Source organism: Heteronotia binoei, chromosome 14 (assembly GCF_032191835.1).
Source record: "Heteronotia binoei isolate CCM8104 ecotype False Entrance Well chromosome 14, APGP_CSIRO_Hbin_v1, whole genome shotgun sequence".
In the NCBI taxonomy this organism is placed as follows: Eukaryota; Metazoa; Chordata; class Lepidosauria; order Squamata; family Gekkonidae; genus Heteronotia; species Heteronotia binoei.
Genome location: NC_083236.1, coordinates 33,285,019 through 33,300,946, shown reverse-complemented (window position 1 = coordinate 33,300,946; position 15,928 = coordinate 33,285,019). Strand labels below are relative to the sequence as shown.

Below are 15,928 nucleotides of genomic sequence, written 5' to 3'. Positions count from 1 at the left end.
CTGGGCCCCACAATGATGGGACTGATGCCACAGGGACGGGCTCGAAACGCTCTATAACCCCTCAAAAGAACAGCAGTCTAGCTCGCTTCCCCCGAGCCCTGCCGCCATAAGCCTCAAGGGGGCTCATTTTGCGGCATCTCCCGGCGGGAGGGTGGCACCCTCACGGGACACATATCAAATGAAAGAGGGGGCGCAGGGCTATCAGAAACAGCCGGCGGAGGGAGTCACGAGACCACCCCACTGGGGGATCCACACCCCGAAAGTGATGAAGGTGGCGCAGACAGAGCCAACAGAGCCAACAGGACAAAATAAATAGGCTGCATTATGCAGCACAGTTGAGAAAGTGCCTTATCCCATATACTGATGAAGTAAATACAGGATCTGAGAACAAAATTGCACCAGAAGACACAAACACAAAGCTCCCTTACACTGAATCAGTGCTTGGGTCCACCAAAGTCAGTATTATCTACTCCAGTCACAAACACAAAGCTCCCTTACACTGAATCAGTGCTTGGGTCCACCAAAGTCAGTATTGTCACATAAGAACATAAGAGAAGCCCTGTTGGATCAGGCCAGTGGCCCATCCAGTCCAACACTCTGCGTCACATAAGAACATAAGAGAAGCCCTGTTGCATCAGGCCAGTGGCCCCTCCAGTCCAACACTCTGTGTAACATAAGAATATAAGAGAAGCCCTGTTGCATCAGGCCAGTGGCCCCTCCAGTCCAACACTCTGTGCCACATAAAAATATAAGAGAAGCCCTGTTGCATCAGACCAATGGCCCCTCCAGTCCAACACTCTGTGCCACATAAAAATATAAGAGAAGCCCTGTTGCATCAGACCAATGGCTCATCCACTCCACCACTCTGGTCACATAAGAACATAAGAGAAGCCCTGTTAGATCAGGCCAGTGGCCCCTCCAGTCCAACACTCTGTGTCACATAAGAACATAAGAGAAGCCCTGTTAGATCAGGCCAGTGGCCCCTCCAGTCCAACACTCTGTGTCACATAAGAACATAAGAGAAGCCCTGTTAGATCAGGCCAGTGGCCCCTCCAGTCCAACACTCTGTGTCACATAAGAACATAAGGAGGGAAGGAAGGGAGGAGGGAAGGAAGGGAGGGAGGAGGGAGGGAAGGGAAGGGAAGGGAAGGGAAGGGAGGAAGGAAGGGAGGAAGGGAGGGAGGAAGGGAGGGAGGGAGGAAGGAAGGAAGGAAGGAAGGAAGGAAGGAAGGAAGGAAGGAAGGAAGGAAGGAAGGAAGGAAGGAAGGAAGGAAGGAAGGAAGGAAGGAAGGAAGGGGGAGGGAGGGAGGGAAGGAAGGGGGGAGGGAGGGAGGGAGGGAAGGAAGGAAGGAAGGAAGGAAGGGGGAGGGAGGGAAGGAAGGAAGAAAGAAAGGAAGGAAGGGAGGAGGGAGGGAAGGAAGGAAGGGAAGGGAGTGAGGGAAGGAAGGAAGGGAGGGAAGGAAGGAAGGGAGGAGGGAGGGAAGGAAGGAAGGAAGGGAAGGGAGTGAGGGAAGGAAGGAAGGAAGGAAGGAAGGAAGGAAGGAAGGAAGGAAGGAAGGAAGGAAGGAAGGAAGGAAGGAAGGGAGGGAGGGAGGGAGGGAGGGAAGAAAGGAAGGCCGCCCCCCGCCCCCCCCCCGCTTTCGGCCCCGTTACCTGTTTCCAGGGCGGCGTAGAGTCCAGCGGCGGCGGCGAGTCCTGCGGCGGCGGCCTCGCGGCGAGGGAGGGAGGGAGCTGCCGGCGCTGGCCTCTGGAGGCCTCCAGGGACCAGCGCCGGGCCTCTCCGCTACCGGCGCTGGCCTCTGGAGGCCTCCAGGGACCAGCGCCGGGTGCTCCGCGGCGTCCCCCGCGGCCTCCGCTGGTCCCTGGAGGCCCTCCAGAGACTCTGGAGGGCCTCCAGGGACCAGCGGAGGCCGCGGGGGACGCCTTCGCTGGTCGGCGCTGGTCCCGGAAGGCCTTCCAGAGGCTCTGGAAGGCCTTCCGGGACCAGCGCCGGGTGCTCCGCGGCGTCCCCGCGGCCTCCGCTGGTCCCTGGAGGCCCTCCAGAGACTCTGGAGGGCCTCCAGGGACCAGCGGAGGCCGCGGGGACGCCTTCGCTGGTCGGCGCTGGTCCCGGAAGGCCTTCCAGAGTCTCTGGAAGGCCTTCCGGGACCAGCGCCGGGTGCTCCGCGGCGTCCCCGCGGCCTCCGCTGGTCCCTGGAGGCCCTCCAGAGACTCTGGAGGGCCTCCAGGGACCAGCGGAGGCCGCGGGGACGCCTTCGCTGGTCGGCGCTGGTCCCGGAAGGCCTTCCAGAGGCTCTGGAAGGCCTTCCGGGACCAGCGCCGGGTGCTCCGCGGCCTCTCTGCGGCCTCCGCTGGTCGCTGGAGGCCCTCCAGAGTCTCTGGAGGGCTTCCAGCGACCAGCGGAGGCCACGGAGAGGCCTCCACCACCGCCGCCGGGCCCCGCGCGTGGGCGGGGAAGGCGGCGAGTGAGGGAGGGAGCGTCCCTGCGCCTGCGCAGGGGCCCTGCGCAGGCGCAGGGACGCTCCCTCCCTCACTCCCCGCCTTCCCCGCTGGCGCCCGCGGCCCACCGCCTCCGGGGCTGGCTAAACCGGGACCTTTAATGGTCCCGGTATAGGCAGCCCGGGAGGCGGGATTGGGTGGCCAGAACCGGGACATTCCCGGGCTCCCGGGACGGTCTGGCCACCCTAATACAATACCACAAAACTCCTGTTTATTTTTGAAAGAACAGACTAGTATGGCTAGTCCACCAGACACATTATCATCATTTCCCTCCTGCCAGTACCCAGAATACTAGGCACACCCAGAAAGCATTAAGCTAGAGTGTAAGAGAGAGGGAGAGCACAAGCTCTATTGTGCATACTTGCAAGACAATAAGAACAGGCCATATTCCCTCTCTTTTTCAAGTGGCATAAAATATGTTCCATGCTCCACAGAACTAAACAGTAATCCCATGCATGATACATCGCCTGAGTTTTTCTGGTGTGCAGTTTCCCAGACAAGGAAATAACTATGTATGTGGAGGTGTACGCATGCAGGTCTTGAGTCACGTACAACATGCAGGAGAGGAGGCAGGCTTGCTTTCAGGCTTAATTGCACCAAGACAGTCCAAGCAAGTATGCCATATAGTCTTGGCTATTAAGGATTTTAAAATACAGGTAGCAAGCCCAGCATACTCACAACAAAAGCAGACATATTTTTCTTCAGTATAAGGTTTTTAAGAGGTAAAGTATACAAAATAGCAATGTAGCCCACTTCTTTGTAGGACAAGTGTGTCTAGATGCGCAAGTCACAAAAGAGGTCCAGCTGCCCTCGACAAGGGCCAGGGCTTTTTTATTCCTGGCTCCAACCTGGTAGAACTCTCTGCCTAATGACATCCAGGCCCTGTGGGGCCTTATGCAATTCCACAGGGCCTGTAAGGCAGAGATGTTCCACCAGGCTTTTGACTAAGGACAGTGATGACTGGCACCTTTTTCCTTTTATCCCATCCCCCAGAAGTCCCCCCCCTCCCATATGCTCCGATGATCTGGACGAAGAACACAATTAGCAGGATGCCATCAGGAGTTCGAACTTATATTGTTTTAATCTATATCACTATGTTGTTTTTAACTTATGTATTTTTTTATCTGATGAACATCACCCAGAGCCTGGTTTGGGCTGGGCTGGGGCAATTCAGTACTAGTAGTAGTACTAGTAGTCGTCGTTATCATCACTATGGCTTTTTTTGTAATAGGAACTCCTTTGCATATTAGGCCACACCCCTCTTATGTAGCCAATCCTCCAAGAGCTTACAGGCCTCTTATCACAGGGCCTACTGTAAGCTCTTGGAGGATTGGCTACATCAGGGGTGTGTGGCCTAATATGCAAAGGAGTTCCTGCTACAAAAAAGTGATGATGATGACAACAAAGGCCTGTAGAGTATCCTAGGCTTACCATCTACTCCGTAAGCTTAAAAATAGCAACAGATGCAACACTTCCCCAAAGATCCAAGCCAGCATATATAAGCACAAGACACAGAAAGGTGAACTACATTGGCTGAGTGGGGGCTTTTTATAAAATATATAAAATATATTAAGTCTGAAATTGCTGGTGTCATGGTACGTTTAATTGTTGGCATTGTGGTGACAAGCCAGCATCATTCATATTCACAGAAACTGGCTGCCCCACCTGGTTCTGACCATTCCCACTACACTTATTCAGTTTGCTCATACTAACTTTAATTCTCCAATAGCGAGACATCTTGTCATAGACCCCAACTGTCCCATTGGAAAGGGCATAGCCGAATCGGCAGGTGCACATCGGGGTTAGTGCCGTGACAGTCTAGGGAAACAAGAGACAAAGATTATCAACTACTGCTACAATTATCAAACACAGAAGCCAAACCATGTCAGTCATATTTATTGCCTTCAACTAAATTTGTCAAATACTGGCTACACTCTTACTAATTTAAACATATTATTTGGGCAAGTGCCTTATCACAACTATATTCACCTTACCAATGCTAAATAAGGGTATTAAAAGGGGAGCATTAATAATGTGGATAGCTCAGTTTTTGTTTCCTATATTCACATTAAATTGATTAAAAGTGTTTACCAGTGCAAAAGTCAACTCAGTTTATTATGCAGGGTGATCAACTCAGTCCCCCCCCCAAAGAAAAAGGGCAGCCCCACATGAGCAAGGTTGCCATTCACAAGGAAGGCCCATGTCTCAATCCTCCCCCTTCCTCCTTTGTCCCATTCTGGCAAGGCCTCTTGCTATAAATAACATCTGAGTTGGCAACAATGGGTGGGCTAGCTTTGACTGCAGATGCTGTTCTAACACAAATTTTCTTGCGGAGTCAGAAACTATCAGCCCCTGAGCCAAATAAGGGCAGCAGCTATGAAACAGGACCTTTCAGAAAGGGGCTGGAGGTGAAGAACTGAGATGTGCACCTTGCTTGAAAAATGACACAGGTGGAGGACTGAGCCACTGCTTGAAACTTGGCAGTACCATGGTGTCTTCCTAGAGTGAAATCATTTCAACTGCTTTCTACATTCTTCCAACATTCAGAATTCAGACATGAGAGGGAGTTCAGAGCAGTACCAGGTTTCCTACAGATAGCGTGGGAAGCAACCCTCCAAGTTTCACTTGACACCTACTCAGATCAGGCACATCTACCTTTTCTTTGCCAGCACTCATACAGATGTACTAATGAAAACGACGGTGGGAAGTTTTCCCCAGATCATTTACTGCATTCAAATAAAGCCTCGGGCAAAGTGACTACCTGAAGGAGTTAGCATCAGATGAGCTTGTTGAGGCAGGAATGACACCCACTGAAGTAATAATAAAAAAGTCTTAAACAGCAGAGTCAAATGGTTCCCAGAAAAGCTATAATTTTCCCACAATGTAACCCTTTTGTTTGTTTAAAGGGCAATGCATCATACAAAATTCATTTTGACCCTTGTGCATCTACATGCTGCAGCCAGGCTACGTCTGTAGGGATAGGTCAGGAAGAGATTCCAGGTGAACAAGGCAGTCACCATCATGTCCCCAAGGGACACAGAAAGCACTGCTCCAACCCTAGGTACATGACCTGCCAGTTGCCCCAGGGCTCACCTCCTTAAGGGAGTGCATGCTTGCATCATCACAGGCCAGTCTGTTAATCCTTCTAAGGCAAGGAATGTCACATTAGACTTAGAAGGATGTAACTCTATTTAGGACAGCACTTGTAGAGAGTCTTTACAGAACGTAAAGTAAGGACGCACATGCTTTCACCTTTACATTTACGGGCAGAAATGGAAGTACACTGAATCCACCGAAGAGCTGCAGAGGTTTCCTCTTTAGAGGACTGAGTTTTCTGCGGATTAAACTAATTCAAAAACAGAGGCCTATGTATTGCCCTTACCAAGTCCTCACAAATCCACTTGATGGGACCAGTAATTTTCTCACAAGAATAGCAATTGCCTAGGTGATTTTAGGTATCTGCAGATTTGAGACACTGTCAAGTTGGCACAGCCTAAGCACTTAAACTGGGGCTTTTCCCATGTCCAGACAAAATACATCAGGAGCATTTCCCTGCAAAGCCCTACTTAAAATGAATGCAATTACTCAAGGGTGTGTTATTCTTGCAGAACTCCTATTAATTTGACTGGAATCTGTGCAGAAGATGTTTCAGAAGATTTTGCCCATTAGGCCAATCCATTATATACTAAGCAGAAAAACAGATGCCTTCTTCCAGCCCAGGATAGGCTTTGCAGTCTATTCCTAGCCACTATAAGCTTTAATAGGTACACTGTAAGTAGTTTATAGCATAGTTCAAATCAGAGTCACGCCATTCTGAGTTCACTGTAGTCATTAGACTTAGAAGGGTGTAACTCTGCTTAGGACTGCACTATTACTGACTAAGCCTTTTATCCCATACTCCAGCATCAAGCTTCTTGAATATATCTCTCAGACTGCCTTGAAAAGATAGGCCATTAGCTTGCCTTCTGCCTGTTGTTTAGCAGAAAAATAAGAACAGAAACCTTCCAGACTCCTGTTGTCTTTTGCATAGGTAACATCACCCTTACTACAGCAATGTTTGACACATCAACATCCTAGGCTACCTGCTATTTCCCCACAGAATTATGTAAAGCATGAAAGAGAGACAGCAAGTGCCTAAACACTTAGGGGGGTGCACGTGCTGTGATGCTCTGATCATTTGTGCCCTGCCAGCACATGGTGGCCCCAAATGTTTAGGGACTGGCCTTTTGCTATTTCTACACAGTGTCTCACCACTGTTACATGCAACAAACATGTAAATTGCAAAACAGGATAGTTGTGTGAAGTGTGAACTAGCCAAGGGGCCATCAAGCATGTATCAAAATCCATGTTATTCTCTCTCACTTGATTAAAAACAGAGGGTGTTAAAAAATCCATCACAACCAATAGTTCAGACATTTCATCTACTATTCTCAATAAGCCAGGGGTGGTCAAACTGCAGCTCAGGAGCCACATGCAGCTCTTTCAAACATATTTTGTGGCTCTCAAAGCCCTCACCACCCTGTTGGCTGGCTTGGAGAAGGCATTTGCCTCTTTAAATCCCTTCTCTATGCCAAGCCAGCCAGCATGAGGGGCTTGGAGAAAGCATTTAAAGTCAAAGCTGCTTTCTTTCCACCTCTCCCTTTCCCCATCTATTTATTTCCTTCCTTCCTCTTCCTTCCCACCCCTCTCTCACTTTCTCTTCATTTGTTTCCAATTGAGGAAGCTAGAGAATGCTTGCCAAAATCTATCACTTTCATAGTTTCATAGAAAAGAAAGTACCGCATATCTTTCAATTTTCTCAAAACTGCAGTTTATTTTTCAGAGGGTGGGAAGAGAAGAAAAACTTTTCCCCCCTGTGGCTTTCAGAAGTTTTAAATCTCTAGGTGAGTGACAGAGATTCAACAGACCCAAACATCAAATCTTCTATATGATATCAGCAATATCATGCAATGTTCATCTGTCTGAAGACTTTGCTCTGAAATAACAACGTGTGGTGCACAATAACATAATTTTTCTGCTCTTCCAATCTAAAGCCAAAGCTTTGCAGATAAGAAATATGTATATGTTTTCCCTTACCTCAGTCTCTGAAATTTCTGCTACAATTTCGTCTTCTTTAAAAACCCTAATATCGAAATCATCAGATCCAACAAGAAGCTAAAGGAGGAGTGGGGAGAATGGGAGATAATATTTACTTCATAATACCACATATTCATTTCACCTCTCTGGAAATCCAGTTCAGACCTCTAATATTAATTTCTTTGTTACTTTAGTAAACTGTTCACATGTTGTCTCAGGCAGCTAATTTTATTTCATGGGGACTTAAACACGTGCACTAGGAAACATGTCAGCTGGCATCTACTGGGACTCCGAGTAGCATCTTAGAAGATATTTCAGCTAAGATCCAGAAGCTGCTTGTTCACAAAGGAGGTCATTTCTTGCATAAGCGGAGGGAGGGGGGGCCAACAACCAGAAATGTGAAAAACCAACTTCTAAGGAGTCCAGTCCTAACCCTGAACCTCAAGTTCCACAACAGTTAAGGCATAGGCCAGAACACTGGTTTTACTGCCAAGCACAAAACATAGTTCAGTCTATGCAAAATGTGGCTTCAGATGAGAAGGATCACTCCCTTTGCCTAGACAGAATGTAATGGGGTACTCTGCTGTCACATGCATGCCCCCTCCAGATGGTTTGCTTGCATTCCTGCTCTGGGATGGGATTCCGCTGGGAGACATGCAGGGGAAAACAAACACCTGAGACATATAGTCAAAACTAACCCAAGCACCAAGTATGAAGCAAAGGCCTAAAAAAAAAAGAGGGGGAAATCACACAGCAGGCATACACACATTCTGCAACTAAAGAAACTCAATGCTATGCCTACAATTAATTAGACAACATTCACTATTGCAACTTAAGAGGGGGCGTCCTTTTGCATAACCTGCTATTTGTTCTTCTCTATGACTTGTGGATTGTAAAGCAGATGGATAGACAGCTTCAAATCTATCTACCCTATATGAGCCCATACACAAGTGAAAGCTTAACTAGCACTTCCACAAAGAAGCCCTGGAGATTGAAAGTTTTTTGAGTTTTTGAAGTAGAACTGACACTTCTGTGAATGATCTGTCACTCATCCACAAAACTGCAGCTCCCAGGGACTACTGAGAAAATACTATAACAAGTTTCAACAAGATTTAGTATGAAGTACTGACAAGCCACAAAATCCAGTAATTTACATTAATTTGTAAGCATTCCTATCAAGAGCTCCAAAAGTTGCTACTCCAGGTAATAATATAAGAAAGCTCATGAACTTACTATTGTTCAGAAACATACCTCATTTTTCCCATCACCATCAAAGTCACATAATGCCAGTGAGCGTACATTGTCACCAGTGACCTAAAATTAAAAACAAAATACATAGCCATATTTCAGCTCAGTTAGCCCAAACCTGTCCTATTCCTTCCTGTTGTTACAATGACACAATTAAAATTAGCAACACACTTTCAATTGTGCTAACTGCCTAGCAAGTAGCAACAAGATTTCAATCCCTGATAAGCAAATCAAAGCACCATCCTAGGCAGAATCACACCATTCTATGTCCATGGACTCTGAAGGATGTCACTCTGCTTTGGCTTGGAAGAGGCCACATTTTGGAATGTGAAAGGGCTGCAACTCCATCTACTCCTGTACGAGCAGAGACTACAAGAGATGGGTGGTTTAGCCCAGTGTAAACACAAAGTTTAAGGAGATCCTATTATGCAGCTCAGCCATTCATTCTCAGGACATAATCAAAAGAATTCTTTAATTCCCCGCCTCTGATCAACAGCAACAGAGATGCTGGCAGAATTCTCCTTTTTTGATCTCATCTATTAGACAAATAGGAGTGAATAAGAAGATGCACAGAAGAAAAATTCTGATGTTCCTGCAGTCACTGCTCCAGTGGGGTGTGTGATTAAACAGCCCTTATGGTCTCACTAGGCCCAAAGAAAGCCACTAAGCTGCATAACAAAAGAAGCTGTCTCTGGAATGGTCCACATGGTTGGACCATGGCTGGTTTCTGTATTTTTCATGTGTGGACAAGGAGTGGACACCATCAAAATGCTTCTTCCTGGAGAATGTAACCTAACTCCAGCAATAAAGTTAAGCTTCGTATCTGCATGGATTTTACAGAGGATGCTTGTAAGATCAGGTCATAACCATCATAACATGGCAAACCTGCTTCTCTCCCCTCTACCATTTAAATTTTGTAACATCCAGCCTGATGAAGAGTTCTGTCAAGCTCAAAAGCCTGCACGGTGTTTCATTCCATCTGATTGGCCCTAATAAAAGATATGGGAGGGAAGGTGGCATGGTACAGTCCACTCTCATCAGATCTTGGAAGATAAGCAGGGTCAGTACATTGCATAGATTTTGTCCTCAGGTTTTTTAAAAAAAATGTTGAATGGACCAATATGGCTGTTAACATTTTACACTTAAGATACCCTTTTTCCCACTTAGGTATAAGAAAGCCAATCAAGCAGTCTCTAGGACCAGTACCAATTCTTCCTCAGGGTATGAACCACCTAGCTGAAGCACCTGTCATAGAGAAAACTCTGACCAGAAAGGCTGCCTTCCTAAAGTCTGCAAGTGTCAGACACCCTAAGCAGAATAACTTAGACCTCACAGGAAATAGCTATCTTTGCTATTGTCTTTCAATACACTTTGTTCGACCACAAAAACCTTGGCCAGTGCATCAATAATCCATCTGTAAAATAGAAATATTCACAGGATTCTTGTAAAAAGAAGATACAGTGCTTTATGCACTCAACCTTCCAAACATATAGGCACACCCTTACCGTCCAGAAAAGGTCTTTCCCTTCATGATTGAAGCCCTGCAGGGAACAATTACCACCAATAATTGCAAGAGGTGAGGAAATGCCTCCTAATGTTCCAAGCACCATCGCATTGGCTCCATCTGGAACCTATGAAGAAAAGATGAGGAAGCAGTGATTCTACCACATGCAGACAATATAGAAGGCAAACAAATGTGTTAGATAAACAAGATAGTCCAGAAATTTGCTGCCATAATAATTGACAAAGGGATATACATTAGGGGAGGGATGGTGGCTCAGTGGTAGAACATCTGCTTGGTAAGCAGAAGGTCCCAGATTCAATCCCCGGCATCTCCAACTAAAAGGGTCCAGGCAAATAAGTGTGAAAAACCTTAGCTTGAGACCCTGGAGAGCCGCTGCCAGTCTGAGTAGACAATACTGACTTTGATGGACTGAGGGTCTGATTCAGTATAAGGCAGCTTCATATGTTCATGTTCGTTATAAAATTACCCCAAAAGAAAAATCAATCCAAGAAAGGAGTAGGGTTCAACAAATTTCAAAGAAAAGCAACACCCTTGTATAATGTATTTACATGGAGTGGACTGTAAATTGCCTTACAGCCCATTTTATAACCTGGTTCACAAAGCAGTTCTGAATGAAGGTAGTCAGGTTTTCGAAAACTCTGGTTAAAACATAGTTCTCTGTCACCAACTCTTCAGCATCCTCAAAGACTTTCCCCACAAGGCTAATCCAATATAAGACAATGCCAACCAGCAAGTTTCATGCTGTGCATATCTTCAAACATACACATGGGTATTTATGATAACATTACTTCTGAACCCACTGAATAAAGAATTTAGTCAATGCAGACCAATGATATGACAACTGAAACAGGTACAGAACTGTGGACTTGACCTTGCAAATTAAGATGCAGAGTGAGAATTTGAGATGACTTTTCATTCTGTTTCAAGGGTTTTCGGACTGCATTCTGCAGAATCCCAGAATTCCTTTAAAGCTCATTAGGGCTTGAGAAGATCAGTAATGGTGGAGATACTTCCCTCAAAACTGACTTTCTGACTACAGAAGTGTGTTGAAGGTGTTTTAGGAAGCAATCTCAGTTCACATAACCAATGGGTGAGGCCTAAGAGGCCAGTATCCTTCATGAACTGAGTATGAATCTTACAACATGACCCCTAACCAGTGCTTTTTTTGGTAAGAAAAGCCCAGGAGGAGCTCATTTGCATATTAGGCCACACCACCTGGCCTGGGAGAATATGGCTGCCGCATGGAGGGTCGGGCCAGCTGGAGTCCTGGCCAGTTCAGGTGGAGCTCTGCTACTGTGGGCTCCAGCAGAAAAAAAGCCTTGTCCCTAACTATTCCTTTGCAACACACTGGGATTCTCTGGGATGCCAATTTCTTGCAAAGGATTCTGCAAAGGGAGAATTAAAACCACTAGACTTCTATGACTTTACTGAGATACAAGGCCAGAAGAATGGGAACAAAAGTGTTTGGAATATGCCATAAGAGTCACATATACATGTTACACTTGTATTTAAAAATCCAGGCAGAAGTTCAGTTTCCTTATAGAAAGATAGTACTCTTTATTAATTCCAGGAATAAAAAGATATCCGCTGTCTCTGATGCACTGCATATATTTAAAATAAATTCAAACTATATTCATCAGCTGACTTAATCTGATCTTTTTCTTATTCAGAAAAATTAATCTTAAAAAAGAGATAAATTTACTTACTCCTTCATAAAACAAGTCAGCATTGTTGTGTACATCATATGCCAGCAAACTGGTCTGCGTGCCAACCAGAAGGGAATCATAGCCAAGGGTGGGGTTCAGGACCCCGGCTGTCAAGCAACTGACTGCCTCATTAATGTTCAGAAGAGAAATATCAGAGTCCTGAGCACTAAGCACCAAACGGTTGGCACTGATGCGCTGACCACGTGCATGAGGATTATGAATAAAAACCTGTAAAAATAAAGAAAACTTTGTGATAACAAGGGCTCCCTTTGTAGAAAGAGCCCAGCTGGATCTCATTTGCATATTAGGCCACCCCCCCCAACATCACCATTGTTTCACACCGCACATTTCATAGAAAAAGCCCAGCAGAGACTCATTGGCATATTAGGCCACACCCCCTGATGCCAAGCCAGCTGGAACTGCATTCCTGTGCGTTCCTGCTGGGAAAAAAGCCCTGCTGATAACACTAAAATCTGGTTAGCAACCACTTGTGATTTTTTCTGTTTATAAATTTATTCACAGTGAAATCCACTGCAGCCGCAATCTTATGAATGGATGCAACACATACATTGGGCTCATGTACTCATAAACCCCAGCTTGCCAATGGATAGGTTTAGCTGTTTTGATATTTTTATGTTTTAACATATTTTCATATTTCATGCATATACATGAACACGTCAGTCACCCTGAGCCTGCTTTGGTGGGGAGGGCAGGATATAAATTGAACAAATAAATAAATAAAATAAAGAAATTTATCCATAATATTTTTAAAATTATTGTAAACGTCTTTGCCATATATTTTGAATTTTTTAAAAGTTCCTGAGAGTGTGTTTTTTCCCCTAGTATATCCCATCTCTAATCAGCACAATCCAACGGCAAGCATCAATACCTATATGCAGATTCGGTAGCAGTCCACCTTTTTGTACATAAAGGTCTGCTTGCGGAGAGGGCGGGATTAAAGTCTAATGTAAATAAATAAATAGCTAGCAACAGCTCTGGGACAAGTGCTGCTAATGCAGATAAGATGATGGCAGGAAAAATCACCTAATCTTGGCAGTTTAATCTTAAGAAGAGCTAATGTCTGTACAGGAAAATATTTTTTAAAGTGAAAAATATCCCAGTAGGTTTCTAGGGCTGTTTCTTCTGTGGGATGGCCAGTTATAACTACTAGAGCAACATGGTTAATAATTCCTGAAGGAACCCAAACCTGTCTCAGAACTTCAACCTCCTGGGCAGAGGATGTCATTTTGTGACAATTATTTATATATTTCATGTATAGTATATTCATCCCACGCTTCCTTTAAGGAGTTTAACATGGCATAAATCCTTCTCTCTCCCTCCAGTTTATTTCACAACCCTGTGAGGCAGTTCAAGCTAAGATGTGGTGAGCAGCCCACAGTTCCCAGGCAAGCTTCATGGCTGAGTGCAGATTCTCCCCTTCACACTCACAACAACTCTGTGAGGTGGGTTAGGCTGGGAGCAAATGACTGGCCCAAGGTCACCCAGTAAGTTTAATGGATCAGTAGGGACTCTCCCCTGTATCCTGCCAACAACCCTGTGAGATAGGTTAGGCTGGGAGAAAATGCCTGGACCAAAGTCACCCAGTAAATATTATATGGGGAGGAGGGGGAGTTGAACTAGATCAGGGGTGGCCAAACTGTGGCTCGGGAGCCACTTGCAGCTCTTTCACACATCTTGTTTGGCTCTTGAAGCTCCCACTGCCCAGTTGGCCACCTTGGAGAAGGGATCTCTCTCTTTAAATCACTTCTCCAGCCAGCAGCTGGGAGAATGCATTTAAAGTTGCTTTCTTTCCAGCTCCCTCCCTCCCTCCCACATTTGATCTTCACATTTTGTGGCTCTCAAACATCTGACATTTATTCTATGTGGCTCTTACGTTAAGCAAGTTTGGCTACCCGACTAGATTCTCCCAGCTTCTAGTCTACCGCTCTAACCACTACACCGCACGGGCACATATTCCTCACTGAACGGGAAGCACACTCTGCCCATGCTCAGAAGCACCTCAGCCTAGTGCAACCACGCCACGCACTCCCGAGCCACAAGGGACGGGCGTGCAAAACAAAATGTCCGAACGAGGGCGGGGAAACCCGACATTAAAGAAGGCGTCCCCGCACACCTCTTTCCCGGGGGTGATTTTACCTTGCCGGCCTGCGTAGCCGCCGTCAGGCAGGGATGGGTGCCGTCGTACCTGCCCAGCGCCACCATGCGGGGCAGGATTTTGTGGTTGAGCTTGAGGGTGAAGACGGGCACCAGCATGGCGGCTCGCCGGGCAGGGAAGAGCAAAGCCGGCGGGAAGGGAAGAGAGGGGAACGGCAAAGAAAGAGACCCAGGCCTAAGCCCTCAGCGCCGCCGTCTCTCCTGCCTCCTCAACCGGTCAGGCCGCTTCAGCAGAGCCGAAGGGGATTCTCCGTTGACAGACCGGGCCCGGCGTCGAGCGTCAAGACGTCAGAAGGGCCGCCGGAGGGGGCCGTTGCTATGGAAACTGCATGGGGCTCAACGCGGGGCAGAGAAGGCCTGATATATTTGGATGAGAGGCTGAGAAGAGAGGGCAGGGGTGTTTCTCTCTATGTTAATATATACACGGCTTTCCAGGTACAGGACGATAGATAAAATAGCTCCCCCCCACACACACACACACAATGTATAACACAAAAGATACTTATTATTTATTTACTTTATTGACAGTCCATCTTTCTCACTGAGATTCAAGGCGGATAAACAGTGCAAATAGAGTAGCCAACCTCCAGGCTGGGCCTGGAGATCTCCCACAATTGCAACAGATCTCCATTCTGGATCAATGTTCTCTCTAAGCTGCAGAGTCTTGTGAGCAAAAATTCTACTGTGTGAGCTACTGGTATTAAAGTTGTGAGTTACTGCATAAATTATTATGCTCTGAGGTCATCCTTCCAGAAATGTGTGAGCTGGAGGCTAAAAATCTGTCAGCTAGCTCATGCTAACTCAGCTTAGAGGGAACACTGCTGGAGACTCCAGATGGCAGAGATCAGCTGTCCTGGAGAAAATAGCTTCTTTGGAGGGTGGGCTGTATGATGCACTCGACTTCAATCCCTCCAAATCCCATCCTCCCCAGGTTTCACCCTAAATCCCCAAGAATTTCCCAAAGTGCGATTAGCAACCCAAATTGGGAGAAATCAGTGCAATGACACAGTACAAACCAATGCAGACATGTGACATGGGTGCCACTCCAGACAGACGTGCTTGCATTAATATCAAATCTATGTGCATGAACTCTAGGTTCCACGCAAGGTGCAAGCCTAATATTTCACACCCTGCGGCTCCTAAAATGTATTTTAAGCTGATGATAACATATTGTAACACCATCATTATCCTGGTATAACAAACCAAAAGAACAAACAGCTTACTGGCTTTTAAGTCCATGATGGACAGGCTGTACTGTATCAGAATAAACCAGTACACCAGATATGGATGAACCTTCAACAATTCACAATGAGAGGGCAGGGTGTTGTTGTCACTGTTTTCAAGTATGAAACCTTGGAACAGTATTTTATCCTTCCTTCGCTATTCATACTTGTAGACTTCCAAGTTATTGTTCCTCTAACTGTCTCCATTTGTTTGATTCAGCATAATGCCTATTTAGCATTTTTGAAGGCAACGATAAATATGCAGTAGCCCCAGTTTGAGCAGTTTCAAGAATCTGGGCTTGCATTTCTGTTTCTCTTGTTTGCTGTAATTACTTCAGGATCAAATAAAATCAGCCCTACAGACCTTCAGGAGCTCACTTAATCTGTTCTTCCTCCTAATCCTATAGAATACACCATCATCTGCAAACAGTGCTTTTCTGTTCCCTCTGCAGAAAAGAAAGGAAGGGCACAAGCTT

The 15,928-nt window shown here is 46.2% G+C and overlaps 1 protein-coding gene across 2 annotated transcripts in view; it reads right to left on the bottom strand.

Annotated features, from left to right (window-relative positions):
- The window catches only part of BBS2 (Bardet-Biedl syndrome 2), a 35,398-nt gene extending 20,836 nt beyond the window's left edge, over positions 1 to 14,562 (bottom strand). The window contains exons 1-6 of one of the 2 annotated variants that reach the window (XM_060253659.1): positions 14,212 to 14,562; positions 12,055 to 12,282; positions 10,329 to 10,454; positions 8,827 to 8,889; positions 7,576 to 7,653; positions 4,213 to 4,317 (exon numbers count right to left, since the gene is read on the bottom strand). In XM_060253659.1, coding sequence (XP_060109642.1) covers positions 4,213 to 4,317; positions 7,576 to 7,653; positions 8,827 to 8,889; positions 10,329 to 10,454; positions 12,055 to 12,282; positions 14,212 to 14,328 — 717 coding nt within the window. In that variant the 5' untranslated portion in view covers positions 14,329 to 14,562. The remainder of the gene's footprint in view (positions 1 to 4,212; positions 4,318 to 7,575; positions 7,654 to 8,826; positions 8,890 to 10,328; positions 10,455 to 12,054; positions 12,283 to 14,211) is intronic. The other variant, XM_060253660.1, reaches the window with a different exon arrangement.
- Between the last annotated feature and the right edge of the window lie 1,366 nt (positions 14,563 to 15,928).